The following is a 17826-nucleotide window of genomic DNA, read 5'->3' as shown; positions in this document are numbered from 1 at the left end:
AGCAGGCCACAGTGCAAGACCACTGTATGTGAAACATATCACCCATGGTCCCACAACCTTGGAAGCAGGAAGACTTATAATAAGGAATATTCTTAGCAATACACTCTGGCGTGAAGTACCATCTGGAGAGAAATATTTTTATTTCTTTCAAATAAACATGATTACTAAATTCCAGATACCCCATACACAGTAATTGTAGGTACTTGTTTTTCTGATATTGCATTCAATTTAGAGATTATTAGCATATCAGTTGTCAAAAGTGTTTAGCAGAGTTTTATTAAATAGAATTTGTAAGGTGTTTCAACATCTAACAAACCAAACATGTTTTTGTACAAGGTTAAAGTCCTACAACAAAATAATGAATTTGTAAGGTTAAATATTAAAAAGATAACTTTTTTTTCTTTAATCTGCCAGGATTTGTTTCTAAAAATAGCATACTTATCACAAACATTAGCAAAACTCACATAAACCTCCGATTTCCTTATATTTCACTGTGTAATGTATAATAATTCTTTTTAAAGAATGGTCATGTTGTTCCACCAAATTACAGTTTAGTTACTACAAAGTTGCCTCCAACTTTATTCATATTACCAGTTTCCTGATCATCAATTCTTTAACAGTCAAGATGAAAACATGTTCGGCTATAGAACGTTTCATAAATAATATGGTACGGAAATCCAATAATTCTGACCTAACAAAACTACTACAAGTTCCTATAATTGTAGGCATCTTAAAACTTGAGTTAGATTTAAAGAACCCCACAAGCTAGCTTTGAGTCATCAGTAAAGCCCTCTTCTAAAAATTTCTCAGACACCTCCCATTACTTACATTAACTTTAGCTTTGGAGCTTTTATCTCCTCTTTGTTTGCATTTCTCGGTCTTTTAGAAACCATTGAGTATTTTTTTAGCTTTTTTCTAAAGTCTTATTTTCTTTAATTTCTGTCATTAAGTTTTCTCCCATTAGTGACCCACCTTATTTTTTTGCAGCATTCTTCTTCAACATCTTTAATGATCTGGAACCTGCTTCAACACTGCTCAAACTGTCTTCATCATTTGAACCTTTCACTATTTTCATGCTTTCTACATCACTAAACTCCTTCTGTTCTTATGTGATTTTCACCTAATACATTTGGACTGGGCATCAGTGGTTTTTTGAAGGATTTCATTTATTTTTTTATCCAGTACATTGGGGACTAAAGGGTAATGAACACTTACAGTCTCTGGGTACCTTTTTACTCACATCTTTGGAGAAAGAAAACTGTAATTTTCAAGTTACATATAGTCCAACTCTGTTCTTTGCCTCTGTCATTGTGAGTACCCTAACCTTTTCCTCAAACCCCATCAGCTTTTCATATGTGAAATCCATTTAGCTAATTATGTTTGCATTTTTTTTTCATGCCTTAGTTTTGGAGCTTGTACAGAATGGACCTACGGAGCTCTGATACACGGAACATGTGCCTCCATTTAACCCAGTTTACATTTGGGAATTTTTGTTATGGTGTTTTTTGGGGGGACTGATATTTACCATGCCTAAAGAGCCATCCCTTCCTATAGTTTGCCTGACCCCTATTCCTCAACTTGTTGTCTTGGTTTGCCCCTACCAGTAATATAGGCTCTTGTTAGTATACAGTTGTGCTCAAAAGTTTGCATATCCTTGGAAAATTGGTAATATACAGTATGTACCTTTTTTAAAGAAAACATGAGTGAGCAGGCAAAACACATTTTTTAAATTTTATTATGGGATTCATATTTAACTATAGGTCATAACAGAATGGCACAATCATAGAACAAAACATGGCAACAAGTAAAAAAGTCTGCATACCCTTAATTCTTAATACTGTGCGGTGCCCCCTTTAGCATCAATGACAGCATGCAGTCTTTTGTAATGGTTGTCTATGAGGTCCCAAATTCTTGCAGGTAGTATAGCTGCCCATTTGTCGTGAGAAAATGCCTCCAGGTCATGCAAAGTCTTTGGTGGTCTTGCATGAACAGCACGTTTGAGATCTCCTCCGAGCGGCTCGATTCTATTAAGATCAGAAGACTGTGATGGTCACTCCAGAACATTCACCTTTTTCTGCTGTAACCACTGGAGGGTCAACTTGGCTTTGTGCTGGAAAATCCAAAAGCGTCCCATGCAAGAATGCAAATTGTCTGCCAGTATTTTCTGATATCATGCTGCATTCATCTTACCATCAATTTTCACAAGATTCCCCATGCCTTCAGAGCTGATACATGAACAAAACATCAAAGAGCCACCACCATGCTTCACAGTGGGGATAGTATCTTTGTTGCTCTAGGCCTTGTTGACTTCTCTTCAAACATAGCGTAAAAGGGATCGTTAAACGGAATCTGTGCCTAGTTGCTAGATACACTGCACACATATAACAGTCCTTGTACCCACAAAATATTTCTATCTACTATACCACAACTGACAGCCTCACAGACACAAATAAACCTCAGGACAAAGGATCAGTTTTTTAAAAAAAATTCAATGTTTCCATTGCATACAGTATGCTTTCATGCACACAAAGATATCATTTTGTTTGATTGAGCCTACCTTAAAGAAGAACCTAATTAAAACCAGCAACTGTTGAGACAATGTATACCTTGGTCAGGTGTACAGCACAATGTTTAGAGTGCACGGGGCAAGTGTACATAACATAGGAAACAACATATAGAGTGCAGCAGTCAGAGTCTCCCCTTATATCAAAGTCCCCTCAGTCCCCCCTTACATAAAATTCCCCAGCATTCTCCTATACGTCAGGGTTCCAAGAGTCCTTCCTTACACCAGAGTTCTCATGTTCCCCCTTACACCAGAGTGCCCCCGTATATCAGAGTTCCCTTTTACAGCAGAGTCCACAGAGTTCCCCCTTAAATCAGAGTCTCTCCAGCATTCCCTCTTTACACCGGAATCCACAGAGCTCCCCCTTGCACAAGAGTCCATAGAGTTCCCCTTAACATCAGAGTGCAAACACAAACAACTGGTTCTTTCGTGGTAGGGAAATATTTTTGTGGCACAAAGATGGGGTAGCACACAAAATGTGTCATGGTATAGCACTGATTAGTGAGCAAGGTGAAAGGTGAAAGTGTTTGTAGAGGACATGACGAGACACACCTTCCCCTCTTGCAGCAACAGTTTCCTCCTAGATTTCTGGCATTTGGTCACATGCTATCTGTAAGCTGAAGATGAAGTTGGTGCTGGAAGACTTCCTTCTGCCAGAAGCTGTAATTACAGGTGTGAATGGGGATACATGGGTAGCTAAATCCATTGCTGCATGTTTGAAGGGTTTTCATTTGGGGGCACCCACCCAATATGCACCCACCCAATACATTGTATTAGTACTAGCACAGGGGGCAGATGCTTCCCAGTCCCCTAGCCCAGCCCTTCCATGAATTTAGATATACACAACAACAAAAACTGAACAGTACACTTGCATGTACAATCAATACTTCAGTAGTTTATATAAGTAAAGTATAACAAAAGAAAACCGCTTTTGAAAGCTATTTATAATAGCCAGCTTTGAAAAGTAAAGTTTTTAATACAGAAAGCTACTTTAGTAATATAGTGTATGTCAGACTGACGTAGTAATAGATATATTCTCTCTAAAGAAGGATGTTAGACTTTAAATTCTAAGCCCATGTCAATCTGAGCTCTTTTAAAATTCTAACCTTTAAGTACTTATGGACATTAGAGGACAACTGCTCAATCCTGCAAATGGTAACCTCATGATCTTTGGCAAATAAACTTTTCCTTAGTATCTAACATTCAGGATTTGTCAATTTCTTGGCTACTGTTTGTATGAAGAGATGATGCAGATGTCAGGAGTGTCTAAAAAACAGACAGATAGGCATGATTGTCCAGTGTGACATTGTATGCTCATTAAATTATTTGATTTCCAGACAGTTCACTAACAACTGATGATTTGATATACGTCATTATCTGTAGTAACTTGGCATATACAGCAAAAGATTGCTTGAAAAGTAGTTGGAACAAACTAATTGAACAGTTCTAGCATGTAGCTGGGTAGGAAAAAGTTAATAAAGCCAGTGATATGGGTGAGTCTTTCAGTCTAGGACTGGGTGTGAATAGTCAGAGTACAAGGAGAGGATGAGGAAGCAGAGTAGAAGCATATTTCTCACTACCTGCAACCACCCACCACGCTGTCAAAATTTTATTGCTCTCAGCAAAAACATGAGATATCAAGAGGTTTACTCCAAAGCTTAGGAAACTTCCGCTGGTGGGCTGAAAAATAAAAGAAGAGAGGGAAAAAAAAAATCTCCTCCCTCATTGTGCGTCTGCACTGGAACTGGAGCCAAACCAGTTATCTAGCAGGACTGGTTGTATAAATGACTCTGCGGCTCAGAGGTCACAGTACAACTGAGAGTAGCATTCTTGAGTGAGAGGGAAACCTGCCTGAACATTGAGTCTGATTAGTCATTCCTCTGAGCTCTGTAGCACAGCTTCATCGACAGGCTCTCCCAACTCCTGTAAGTGCCAACCAAGAACAGACTGACTCAAGGATTTCTCAGCCTCTTCCCATCAGCTGACAGCATGGATTGTTTCAGGAGGATATCCAGTGTCATCATTTTCCTTAGTAAGTATACAATGCACCTGACAGCTCAGAAATACAAACTTTCATTCAGTTTATATTCCATCTGTCATAAACCATAGAATGTATTTATTTACAGGAACTTGTATAACACCAACCATTTATCCAGCACTTTAAATATATATTGTACATTCACGTTAGTCCCTGCCATCAAGGAACTTACAACTTAAGGTCCCTAACTCGTATACATACACATGCCGCTATACCCGGTGAACACCGTTAATGTAAAACATGTACAATAAATTAAATTAACTTTTTTTAATAGGATCATTATAAAAATGGATTATAATATCATGTAAGTGTAAAAACCACAACAATTATGAAAATTAAAAAGAGATCTAATTTAATGTCATATTTTGTAGCGTTAAAGCAGAGACAAATTAAAAGAACAACTCAATCTGTCTTATATTAATAAAATAATAAAATGGCATAATTAACATTTTCAGGAATTTATTTAAGCATATTATTATTATGTCTACTATTTATTATCAGAACATGTAATACTTATTTCCCTAAGAATGTCAGCAATATCATTATATATGAAAGTGCTGTATGTACATTGTTTGTATATGTGCACTTACTGAAACTGAAGTATGTTATTTTTACAATAGAAAAAAATGGAATAGTCCTGGTCAGGTTTTCACTTCAATAGTGACTTTAGAAAAGCGTTCTGCTCGCTTTGTAACTTTAGCATCAAAAGTGCATAACCTTCCATTACGTTGTAGCTCTGATACTTAAATACTCAGCAGTACTAATACCACAACTTATGAGTTGCAAAAAGTGGAATGAAGCGGCCTTGTTGAAAAAGAGGCTAACAGTTTATTTAGTTCTTATTTAGCCAAGTGTGTAGATATATAATGCTTCTATTTTCAGTTAATCATGGCCAAATTAAGCATTGAATTCGGGGCAGCACGGTGGCTAAATCGTTAGCACTTCCACCTGGCAGCACCAGGGGCGTCAGCTCAAATCCCAACTACAGCACCACCTGCCTGGATTTTGCAAGTTCTCCCTGTGCCCATGTGGGTTTCCTCCAGATACTCCAGTTTCCTCCTACACTCCAAAGACATGCTGGTAGGCTAATTGGCTCCTGTCTACATTGGCCCTAGTATGTGTATGTATAAATGTGAGTTAGGGACCTTATATTGTAAACTCCTTGATGGTTAGGAACTGATGGGTATGTACCATATATATATGTAAAGTGCTGCATAAATTGAAAGTACTATATAAGTACCTGTAATAAATAAATAAATAAAAATGTTATATTATGGGCACGTTGCAACATCCCTGTCTTTGGGTTGGTCTTCCATGTTTGTTTTTTTTCAGAGGATTGCTGTTGTTTTCCCATAGGAAAGGTTTGCACTAGGTGTACCTGTACAATGTATGCATATTTGTGCTCCCACTATACAAGCACATGTATTCACAGACCAATCTCTAAATTAAACCTGTGCTGAGAGAAATATGGAGGCTGTGATAGCTGACGTAACTTTCTTTAAATGCTAGTTGCTGGTTACCATGCTTCAATACTTCGTCTGTCACTGAACAAGTGTATCAATGACAGACTGACACTTACTGCATGCTTTTTCTGAGTCGGTGACTCAAGCCATAGACAGCCAGGTAACTTGCATTTTTAGCAGACTGACAACAGTAGCATTTATATTGTTGCATAAAAAATGTTCAGCTCTGTAGTCAGATCCAGCTAACTTGTGTAGCCTTCAAACTATATCTTAATAATATCTATATTGCTTTATTTTAAAGAAAAAGCTTGAGGACGTCATTTATTCTTTTATTCAATCTTAATTTATTAAAAGTTTGAACATCCAAAGAACATACATAAAGTATATAATCTACAGTGAAAGTCCGCTGTGAGGCACAAATGCGTACATAGTATGAAATATGTTCACAAGTACATAGATAAATGAAACAGCATGTAAATATATAAGACTTGGGTTAATTCGCATCCAACTGCTTTTGAAGGAGGGATGACATTTAGACAGTCATCTGGTTTAAAAAAGCTATGAAGAACACATCCGTACAGTAAATTTCAGTAATATATTCGCAGGATGAATTCCTTTATTCTTTTACAATTAAACATATATTGATGGCCATACATGTTGCGATAAAACTGAATGACCAAATGATGTCTGATTCAACAAAATGAATGATTCCTACATTGATTGAGCAAGACAAAAACGACAATGAGCCACATATAGTGATGGTTTATTTTACCCCAGTTCTATTTGGCAGAAAAAAAAAGATCATGCAGGGTTGATCTATGGTCTTTTTTCATGCCCTTACATGTAGATTGATCATAAGTGATTCACGTGGGCACGAAAAAGCTATTAACTGACTCTGTATGAACCTTTTCTCTGGCAAAACTGATAGACTCGAGTCGATCAAAACTGTCACTATTTGTTGCTCATCTGTGCCATTTTTGTCTTGCTCACTCAATGTCTGATTTGATCATTTTGTCAAAATGGACATCAGTTGTTCACTTTTATTGGAATGTGTATTGCCACCTATAATATATAAAATGATTTTGAAGTTTACTCTTTGGTGCAATCTGAATGGAAATGTTATACTTTCTGTGTGTTTGCCTACATGTATCAGAAAATGGGCAGCACAGTGGCTAAATGGTTAGCTCTTCCCCCTGGCAGTACTAGAGTTGTTGGTTTGAACCCCAACCATGGCACCTCCTGCATGGAGTTTGCGTGTTCTCCCTGTGTGGGTTTCGTCCCACACTCCTGGTAGGTTCATTGGATCCTGTCTAGATTGGCTCTAGTATGTGTATGTATGAATGTAAGTTAGGGGCCTTAGATTGTATGCCCCTTGAGGGTTATACAGGAACTTGTATAGCACCATCAATTTATTCATCATTTTATTTATATATTTAACAATCACATCAGTCCCTTACCCTCAAGTGGTGTACAATCTAAGGTTCCTAACTTACATTCACATACTAGGGCCAATTTAGACAGATGCCAATTAACTTACCAGCATGTCTTTGGAGAGTGGGAGGAAACTAGAATATTATTATTATTTTACAGGATTTATATAGCACCAACAGTTTGCTCAGCGCTTTACAATATAAACCCAGAGGAAACCCACGCAGGCACAGGGAGGACATGCAAACTTCAGGCAGGTGGTGCCATGGCTGGGATTTGAACCAATGACCCTAGTGCTGCCAGGTGGAAGTGCTAAACATTTTAGCCACTGTGCTGCCCCGCTTAGGGATAGGGACTGATGGGAATTTACAATATTGATGTAAAAGTGCTGCGTAAATTGATGGCGCTATATAAGTACCTGTAATAATAATGTTTTACTTTGCAAAGAAAATGTTGACTTCCCACACAAGGTGATGCTGTATTCATTTTAATCACCCAATCACGTACAAATAAAACTTTTTTCTTTTGTACATGACTGAATGCTCGGTGCAAACACATCTTAACCATATTCATTAGCTACATATACATTCACTATGCAAAGTGAACATTCTCTACTCCAAATTGACCAGTTCATTGCTTCTGTATGGTGCAAAGGCATGTGTGGAGGCCACTAAAAATTCTGGCTAAATGTATTTGCTTACAAGGGAAGTTGCATTTCAAATTCCAGCATGCAAGGACAGATGTGCCTGTATACTGTGTGACTGTAAAAGTGCCTGCCTTTAGCAATGTTTCATAGCAACACTAGCTTAGAAACAAAGCTGGTTAGGCTGAAAAATGACACACTGATTAATGTATAATTTGTAAAAGCTAAACAAAAAAGTAATAAATCGGTGTCATCTGATGCCGCGCGCACACACATTACACAATACTGTGATGTCCATTCACAACTAAATATTTTCCGAGGCATGACAGTGCTTGACAAAGCTGTCAAGTCTTGCTTCCCATACATTCTTATTCTGTGCATTCTTAAATTAGGTGTCATATTGCTACATGTCTGGGATAAGCCTGTGATGCAGTTTGTTTGAAAAAAAAAAATGGGTGCAGTATATAAGAGAAACGTAGGTTGGATTACTTGGTTCTTTTTGGTGCAATGTTTCTCTGAAAGTCATTATTGACATGACTTTCACGTTTTTGACTTACTTGCTTTATCATACTGTCATTATTTTATTTTGTACACAAAATTATAAATGCCATCTTACATAGTTCCATAGTTCCATAGTCAGTCTGGCTGAAATAAGACAAAAGTCCACCCAGTCCAACCATAGAAAAAAAAAAAAAGTTATAATCCTATACCCACAGTTGATCCAGAGGAAGGCAAAAAAAACCCCCAGCAAAGCATGATCCAATTTGCTCCTGCTAAGAAAAAATTATTTCCTGATCCCCGAGAGGGGATATTCCCTATCAACTTTTTAAAAATCAACTTTACCTATAAATGTTAGTATCCAGTTATATTCTGTGTATCTATGAAATAATCCAGGCCTTTTTTAAAGCAATCCACTGAGCTGGCCAGAACCAACTCTTGAGGGAGTCTATTCCACATTTTCACAGCTCTTACTGTGAAGAAACCTCTCCCTGTTTGGAGATTAAATTTCTTTTCCTCCGGACGTTAAGAGTGCCCCCTTGTCCTCTGTGATGACCTCAGGGTGAATAACTCTACACCGAGTTCACTATATGAACCACTGATGTATTTATACATGTTGATCATATCCCCCCTTAATCTCCTCTTCTCAAGAGAGAATAAATTCAGTTCCTCTAATCTTTCCTCATAGCTGAGCTCCTCCGTGCCTCGTATCAGTTTGGTTGCCCTTCTCTGTACTCTCTCCAGTTCCCCAATATTCTTTTTGTGAATTGGTGCCCAAAACTGAACTGCATATTCCAGATGAGGTATTACTAATGATTTGTACAGGGGTAATATGATATCTCTCTCTCTCTCTAGAGTCTATACCTCTTTTAATACAAGAGGGGATTTTGCTTGCTTTAGAAACCGCAGATTGGCATTGCATGCATGCATCTCTACTGGTCATTTGCCTATCAGGGAATGTGATCACCATTGCTGCTGAGATAAGCTCAGTTTGCTTTATATTTATTTATTACAGATATCTATATAGCGCCATCAATTTACTCAGCACTTTACATATACAGTGGTACCTCGGTTTACGAATATAATGCGTTCTCCGGGACGTTTTGTATTGCAAACAATTTGTAAACCGAAACACGGTTTCCCATAGGAATGCATTCAAAAACACCTCACACTCAACACCACGTGCTACTCACAGACTACTCACAGACTCCAGCATGCATGGAGGCGGCTCTATAAACCTCCTAGGCGCAATGCCTCCTGGGGAAACTTGCTTCGTATTGCGAAAAAAAATTTGTAAACCGAGGCATTATTTTCAATGGATTTTCATTCGTAAACCGAAAATTACGTTAACCCAGGCATTCGTAAACCGAGGTACCACTGTACTGTATATTATACATTCATATCAGTCCCTGCTCTCAAGGAGCTTACAATCCAATGTCCCTAACTCACATACTCACACACTACTCACAAACCTACCAGAATGTATTTGGAGAGTAGGAGGAAACTCAAGCAGGCACAGGGAGAACATGGAGACTCCAGACAGGCAGTACCATGGTTGTGATTTAAACCCACGAAGTGCTAACCACTAACCAGGGGCAGACTGACCATTTGGAAACTCGGGCACTGCCCGAGGGCCGGGGTCAGTAGGGGGCCCCATGAGATGCCCCTGGTACCTTTTCTATAGGCTTTTTTGAGTTTGGGCAAGGACACAGGGGCCCCATGATCCCCTATTGCCCGGGGGCTCCATGAGTTGTCAGTCCGCCCCTGCCACTAACCCACTGTGCCACAGAGGTTATTATTTTCAGGCAGTTCAGACCTAACCTATAGAACAGTACTGAGAGAGGTGCAGTCATTGTGCATCACTATAAGCAAGACATTAACTCTGCATATTGAATGTGCAAATATAACTGTTTCATGTATGTACTGTATATATTTAAAAACTATTTTTTTCATACTGTATGTTTTCATATGAGCAGAGTGATTTTGGGAAACTGATTTTGCTGCAAAATGACTTAATTCACCATTGGAATTTTTTTTCCGAAGCAGAAAATTTAATTTGTACTCATTGAGCTGCTTTTTCCTTATTTATAAGGTGCAAGATTTTTGTTGTATTTATGATAGTATTGTTTTTTTACTGTTTCTTTAAATGTTTATTTTTCTATGCATTTTTATTTTTTTATATAAAACCTTTATTTTTTAAAGAGAGATCCAAGCAGAAGCTATATAATTTCAGACCCTCTCTCTCTTACTGAAACTACATACCACCTGTAAAAACAAATCCGGGTAGAAGGAGAAGTATCACTATACTCTGACATGACTGCAGCAATACCATAACCACACTCAGTATAGATTTATATATGTGACTCTAAGCACTTAGGCTGGCCATACCTGATTCCAGTAGCTGAATGAAAGCAAATTAATGAATTCCCTAATTCACACACTAAATGTGAATGGGGGGAATCCCTCCCACAGAGCTATTGTATTCTGACAGTGGGGAGGCTTCCCTGCCATTAGAATACACTCATCAGCACCAGAAGGTATATCCGGCGGCATTGACTGTGTGAAAATTTTCAACAGGCTGGTTGTACAGAAGTTGACTACTGTACAACAAGTCTGCCCATAGATGGATGAAAATTCAGCCGGCCCCTACTGAAGCGGCCAAGCTTAGATCCATCTATGACCGCTATAATCTCTTGTCAATTTACTTGTGACAAAAGGCAGCTTTCTAGCAAACTGTCTTCTCATTGCTGAAAAAGATATTCAAAATTCTGTTATCTATTTCCTGCAGTCAACTAGCAGTATTGATTTAGAAACATGTCATGACTACTAATTCTTGAATGACCTGTATGGGTTCATTCCTACAGAGAAGTATGATAATCAAACCTACATAGGGGATCAGTCTACCTTCAAGTTGCTAACAGCATCAGTAAAGGTGTATGATGTAACTTAGGCGTTGCGTGTCCCTGCATTTACAGGTCCTGTATAGATAAGAAGACAGGTCCAGAATATGCTTGTAATCAGATCTATGTGAATTGCAGGTGGGTAATATCCAGGAGTGCCCTGTTTATCTCACATTCCTCAGTACAATAAACAGCTGAACTGGAGCTAAGTTACCAGAAGCTGAAAATGAACACAAAACTGCAGTCTGGGATGTAATAAAGCTATTAAAAATAAAAAACATGCCATGCAGGTGATTTCAATAGTGCCGTTGATAAATTAAGTCATTCAAATACTTGTGATCTATTTTTTTTATGTTGGTCAACCAGGCTTTCAGAGCTAAAACACTTCAGCTAATGAAGACCAGGTAGAAAATAGCAATACCTGCAATACAAAATAAAAGGGTTAATGATAAAAAAAATGTCTGGGAACCTGAATTAGCTTGATTACTAAACCTGGCTACATTTTTGGACACTGTCGTATTTAATTACAGGTTGCAAATTTCATCACTAACCAAACCCTTATTATGCATGATCTAGGCCAGTTTCTGTTTTCTTGGCTGGTATCCTTATTCACATACCAACAGAAATCTCTACAATTGTTTCTGTAATTACCCTATTATTTGCCTTTGATAATTTTAGAACAAGATATCCCATGTGAATTCCAGTGTTCAATATACCTGCCTTATTCAACAAGGGTATAAATATATATATATATATAAATATGCACCTAGCAGCAAAAATTGTACTGTATACAGAGATACAACACAGCTTAAAAATGTCATTGTCAAATTTAAAGCAGAGCTCTACCCAAAAGGGGAAGTTCCGCTGGAATGCTTTGTCCCCCGCTCCCCGTTAAGGATCGGCACATTTGGGGAGCAAGGGGGTACCCAAATTTGACAGGTACCCACTGCCAATTCTTGTGCGATCGTCTATGGCAATTAGAAACAGAAGTTGTCCTCCCCCCTCCGTGACACGTGACAGGTCCCAGAAGACTACAGGACATTCATAAAGTGCAACACTACTCGCACATGCACAGTGGGCACCCAGCTGTACAGTCACAAGCTGTTACAGCCGGGTGCCCACACTAAGGATGCCGGGACCAAGGAAAGAAGACGGCTGGTGAAACCAGCCGTGGTGAGGACACCGCTGGACCGAAGTACAGGTAAGTGACTGTATTTCAAAAGTCAGCAGCTACCGTTTTTGTAGCTGCTGACTTTTATTTTTTTTTTATTCAACTGTGAGTCTGTTTTAATAATGTCATGGACAGACAAAATAAAATAATTATTATACAAGTTTGAGAACAGTAGATGTTAAAATATTAGATATATGTTTATTATGATATTTGGGGTATTTAGCTCAGTGGTAGAAGCATTTATAGTGAGTCTATGCCAGATGCCAGTTTGAGCTGTGGTTTAGGGCTTGCTGGCCCACTTTTTTAAACAAAATTAAAGTTCAACAGAACCAGATGCCCATGCAGGGGTTTCCACTGTCAATACAAATGTGAAAAATAAATGATGATTTGGCTCTTTTGAAGGACTGTTGCTCAGGCCTCAACTTTGTACCTATCGGTTAGTCTCTTGGACTGGTTCACAGTAAATACTGTGCTCCAATAAAGTCCAAGCACCTCTCGCATCCTCTTCTCATCATCCCACAGCTCTCTGCCACACCCTGACCTCACAATAGGGAAATCTCCTGGCATCCATCTGAAGCCCTTCTGTCTCCTAGCCTGAGACCTCCCGGATTTCACGTGGAGCACACCTGTCCCTTTACCAGAGCCGGCCTGTCTTTTGGATGGAGTCCACCTGTCTCCTATTGGGAGAACTGAGCTATGCCCAAGCAGGTGCTTTGTGCACCTGCACTTACAGCTCGCTAGTCTTCTGAAAGACCTGGACACTGGTTTCGAGATTTCTTCTCTCCGAAAACTCTTTGGAATTTTCAAACTTCGGAACCAAATCTAGGAATATCAAAACCCAGGGAAAGTTGAAAAAACCACCTTTCTCCATTCAGAATCAATATTTCAGAGCCCCACACTCTGCATATGTGCAAACCCTGTGTCATACCTACCTCCCTTTTCACAGCAGCAGGGCTTTGTACTGTCACTATATATATATATATATTACATACATATAAAAACATTTTTGCTTATAAAGATATTTTTAAATTATATAGATCTTGGTAGTAGGATCGACATTTTGAAGGAGCTTGGAGCTTTAAGGGTAAGTGTACATTTTCTTTAAGACGGAACTATGAGCACAATAAAAAAAAGGACATACTGTATATGATGCGGCCTATCACTAGTATTAACACAATTGTTTTTGTTAATCCCCCCATAAAGTTTTGTTTTAGTACCTGTTGATCTTGCCAGTAGATCCACTATTTTCCCACTTCAGACCAAGCTGTCCATCAAACTTGGCAGTTAAAGGGTTAATACAAACCATATTCCAATGCTTGCAATAGTCTGTTAGTCATTTGCTTAAATTTTAATTTAAAGTACAAAAGTGCAAAGTCAATGTCCAACTACTGTGCTGCAGGACTACTCTATCCAACATGGTGACAACACTGCTGTATGATTTCATTGTAGAACAATGTCTTCACCCTGTTAAAGGAAAGTTGAAAAATGATGGATCTACTGGAAGGATCAACAGATAATAAAACTATGTTACAAAAGGGAACTCGGAAAAACCAAGAACTGCTGTGTTAATGTTGGCATCATATATGTATTTTTTTTTGTTTTGCTCATAGTTCCATTTTAAGAACACTTTCTTACCCTACTTACCTCTCTCTCGACCTAAACTTACAGCCTTGGTGGATATCATTTTTTGATGGCAAGTTTCCTTATCCTTTCATCATCCAGTAACTGACCTCTGCTATCGAGGGAACTGTTTTTTTTACAGCCCTTCTGGTGGTAAGCCTGGATAAGTGACTGCCGGCTAGATTATGAAGTTCATGCTAAGATATGCTAGAAGTGGTAATGTACAAAAGTTTTCATGAATGTAAATTAAAAGAACTGAACAGCAAGCTTGTTAAAATAATTGCAAAGGGCTCTTCCAAGGTCATGCAGAGCTTCTCTTAGTTTATCATTAACCTGACAATTCATCTTTTTTACTTTTGAAGTAAGTGTTGATTCAAATAGAATGCTATTGCATCACTTTCACCTTGGTATGATCTACACAACTACAAGCACATGCTCTAAAAGATTTGATAAATTACTAAAATGTTTGAACAATGATGTTGGAATTCTTTCTAAGGGCTCTTTAAAACAGAGTCAGCCCTCCAAAGAGTGATCCATGGCAGATCATTATGCAGAGGGCATTTGACAGGCAGTGAAGAGGTGTTGCCACCTCACCCCCGGTTTTACCTCCTAAACGCCCACACAACCATAGTTGTGTGATGGAAGCACCAAGGCTCCATTCAGGTGAATGTGTTGCATTCATGAGAGAATTTCAATTTCCTTGAAATGTTGGTAAGAAGGGAAAGCAAGATGAAGGGTTTTTTTGACAGGGTTACATATTTACATAGTTAGTCTGGCTGAAAAAAGACAAAAGTCCATCCAGTTCAACCATTACAAAAAAAAAGTTATAATCCTATACCCACAGTTGATCCAGAGGAAGGGTTATGAAAGTCCTTTCAAATAGCATTGACCACTACTAAACTATACTAAACACATATTAGACTACTACTTTTCATGAGAAAGAGAAATACAGACAGTGAAAAAAAGCAATATAAATGAAATGTAAAGTGTAAAGTGACAGTAAGGGCTCATTTACACTTGCTTTGAAACCTACCGCTTCAAAATGTTTTATGGTTGTGTTTTTGATGCTTCAGTGATGCATCGATGATGCTTTTTTGAAGCTTGGCAAATGCCCTGTTTGTGTATTGAAGTTCTATTTGTTTTAAAGGGGCAAAGCAGAACTCCAGCTCAGTAATACTCCCAGTCAGCAGATCCCCAGCTCATTAGTACCTCTGTTCAGCAGATCCCCAGCTCATCGGTACCCTCATCCAGCAGATCCCCAGCTTATTTATACCCTTGTTCAGCAGATCACCTGCTCAGTAGTACCCCCAGCTCTGCTGATCCCGCACACATTAATAACCCCTAGCTTTGCTGATCCTTCACTCCCTAGTAACTTCCAGCTCTGCTGATCTCACATTCAGTAGTAATATCCAGCTCTGCGGATCCCCCACTCAGTAGTAAACCCCAGCTCTGCTGATCCTCTGGTTTGCTGTTCCTCTTCTCTCTCTCTGGTCCCCACTCACCTCCTGTTATACTGCTACCACACTGCGCAGCACGAGTGACATTGCTAGTTTCTCTTGCTTTGGTACCACTCTGCTGATCCTCTGCCGCTCAGTCCTCTCTTTCTCCAGTCCCCGCTTACCTTCTGCTATAGCGCTCCCATGTTGCACAACATGTATGCCTTGTGTTTTGTTTTGTTCTGGCCCTGGTCCCACTCACGTTTCTGCTGCTCACCAGATTTGACTTCTGCACCAGACACTCCCAGAATATATACACATGAACCAGAAGTGACCACTCATGGCATCTTTCTGAGAGCCAGCTGTTGTCATCAATATCAGAAACACTCTTCCCAGAAGAATGAAGGCTGTTATAGACATAAAGCAGGGGGAAGGGAAGGGTTTGTGGCAACATGCCTGTGATTTGAATTGTGATGTCTAAAAGGCTCATCTAGGTATTAATGTCAGGTGTCCACAAACGTTTAACTATATAGTGTATGAGCTAGAAATATATGTTACATTGCTTCTGAAAGCATAACCTGTTATCCAGTGAAAAGGGAGACAGAATACACAGACAGAATATTCTTTTATATAATGTATATAAATATTGCATTTATTTCCAATATATTATTTTGTATTCTCAGTAGTACACATATTTTTAAATTAAAAGTCCATCAGTGGCACTATTAGCTTTAAATCTGGATGGAAAGGTTCACTTTTTGGTTTCCCAGTGCTTCCTGTGATATCTCACCTGCAATACCTGCAAAACAAAGCGAAGCTAAAGCTGAATAGAAGCCTCTCAAAAGCTGCAGCTGCTGCAAGCAAACTTTACCATAGACTTCTATGGAGGCTTGGGAAACTCTTTGAAGCACAAGAAGTGTAATTTTTGAAGCAAAGCAAAAGCAACGTGTAAACAGAACTGTAAGTTAGCCACTTTATTTAGTGACAGTAGCTTTGATTGGCATTCAGAGTGCTTTAAAAAAGCATGTCCAAAGCCACATTTTGAAGCAAGTGTAAACAAGCCCTAAGGATGACATACACAAAGTGAAAAAAATGCAAGAACACTACATTAAGTCAACTATAGACAGCAGAAAAAGGCCTGCACTACTTCCAAAAATGTAGCACCGCCTTACTCCCTAGAGGCTGTTAGGGACGCACAATGGTTTACTGGGCTATTTCACCTCAGAGTTGGATTCTTGCATGTTCAGGGTACAAAGAATGTGGGCTCCACTCATTGTAAGACAGTTTAACACAGTTTATTAAACGGCCATAAACTCAGGAAGAACGTTGGCACTCTGTCTTTTTAAGACTATAAAGTAGTGTCAGTTCAGCACTCTTACTCCTCGGATGAGTTCCACAAACTTCCTGCAATGTCCACTAGCAGTAGCTTCTTCTCAGGTCTCCAGGACCATCTTCTTTAGAAGAAGTCTTCAACCCTATTGTTCCAATATAGGCCCTCACCTTCCTGTTTCATATCCCCTGGATATTTCCTCCTACAGGAAGCTTCGAGCCACAGGATTGGGCATCTTTGTAGTACACCCTCCCCAAGCAGCAGCAATGGGAGGACAGGAACACCACAGCAACACATCTTCCCCAGGCAGAGCCTGGGTGGCAAAAGACCTTTGCAAGGTCACTCCCAAATATTTATATCCCTCCCCACCATGCGCTACTGGCAATACACCTCTTAGTGGTTGGCCAGGGATTCATAAATGTTCAAAACTCAGGTTACTGGATCCTCTAATGTTATTTCCAGTGGCACTTTCCACCAGCAGGAAAAAACAGTCAATAACACTAAGGTTAGGGTAAAGCAAAGCTATTCATGCTCAGGCTGACTACAGCCCAGCACTATATTTAGGCTAGGGGCAATACTGCTTAGAGCAGGCTCCCTACATAAAGAAAAAAGTCATTATTTTCTCCAATTAAGCAGCTCAATCAGCAAAATTATATGATTCTGCAGCTACAAAAGTTTGTCAACATTGAAAATGGTAATTTTACACTAGAATCAATATAGCAAAAGTTACTCTGCT

At 39.0% G+C, this 17826-nt stretch overlaps 1 protein-coding gene across 1 annotated transcript in view; it reads left to right on the top strand.

Moving 5' to 3' along the window:
- Positions 1 to 4166: 4166 nt before the first annotated feature.
- EREG (epiregulin) overlaps positions 4167 to 17826 on the top strand; it is a 31712-nt gene continuing 18052 nt past the window's right edge. The window contains exon 1 of the mRNA XM_089663705.1: positions 4167 to 4595. Coding sequence (XP_089519831.1) covers positions 4553 to 4595 — 43 coding nt within the window. The 5' untranslated portion in view covers positions 4167 to 4552. The remainder of the gene's footprint in view (positions 4596 to 17826) is intronic.

Source organism: Staurois parvus, unplaced genomic scaffold (assembly GCF_062004578.1).
Source record: "Staurois parvus isolate SC_StPar_1 unplaced genomic scaffold, SC_StPar_1.0 ptg000044l, whole genome shotgun sequence".
In the NCBI taxonomy this organism is placed as follows: Eukaryota; Metazoa; Chordata; class Amphibia; order Anura; family Ranidae; genus Staurois; species Staurois parvus.
This window is presented reverse-complemented; position numbering and strand designations above follow the sequence as displayed.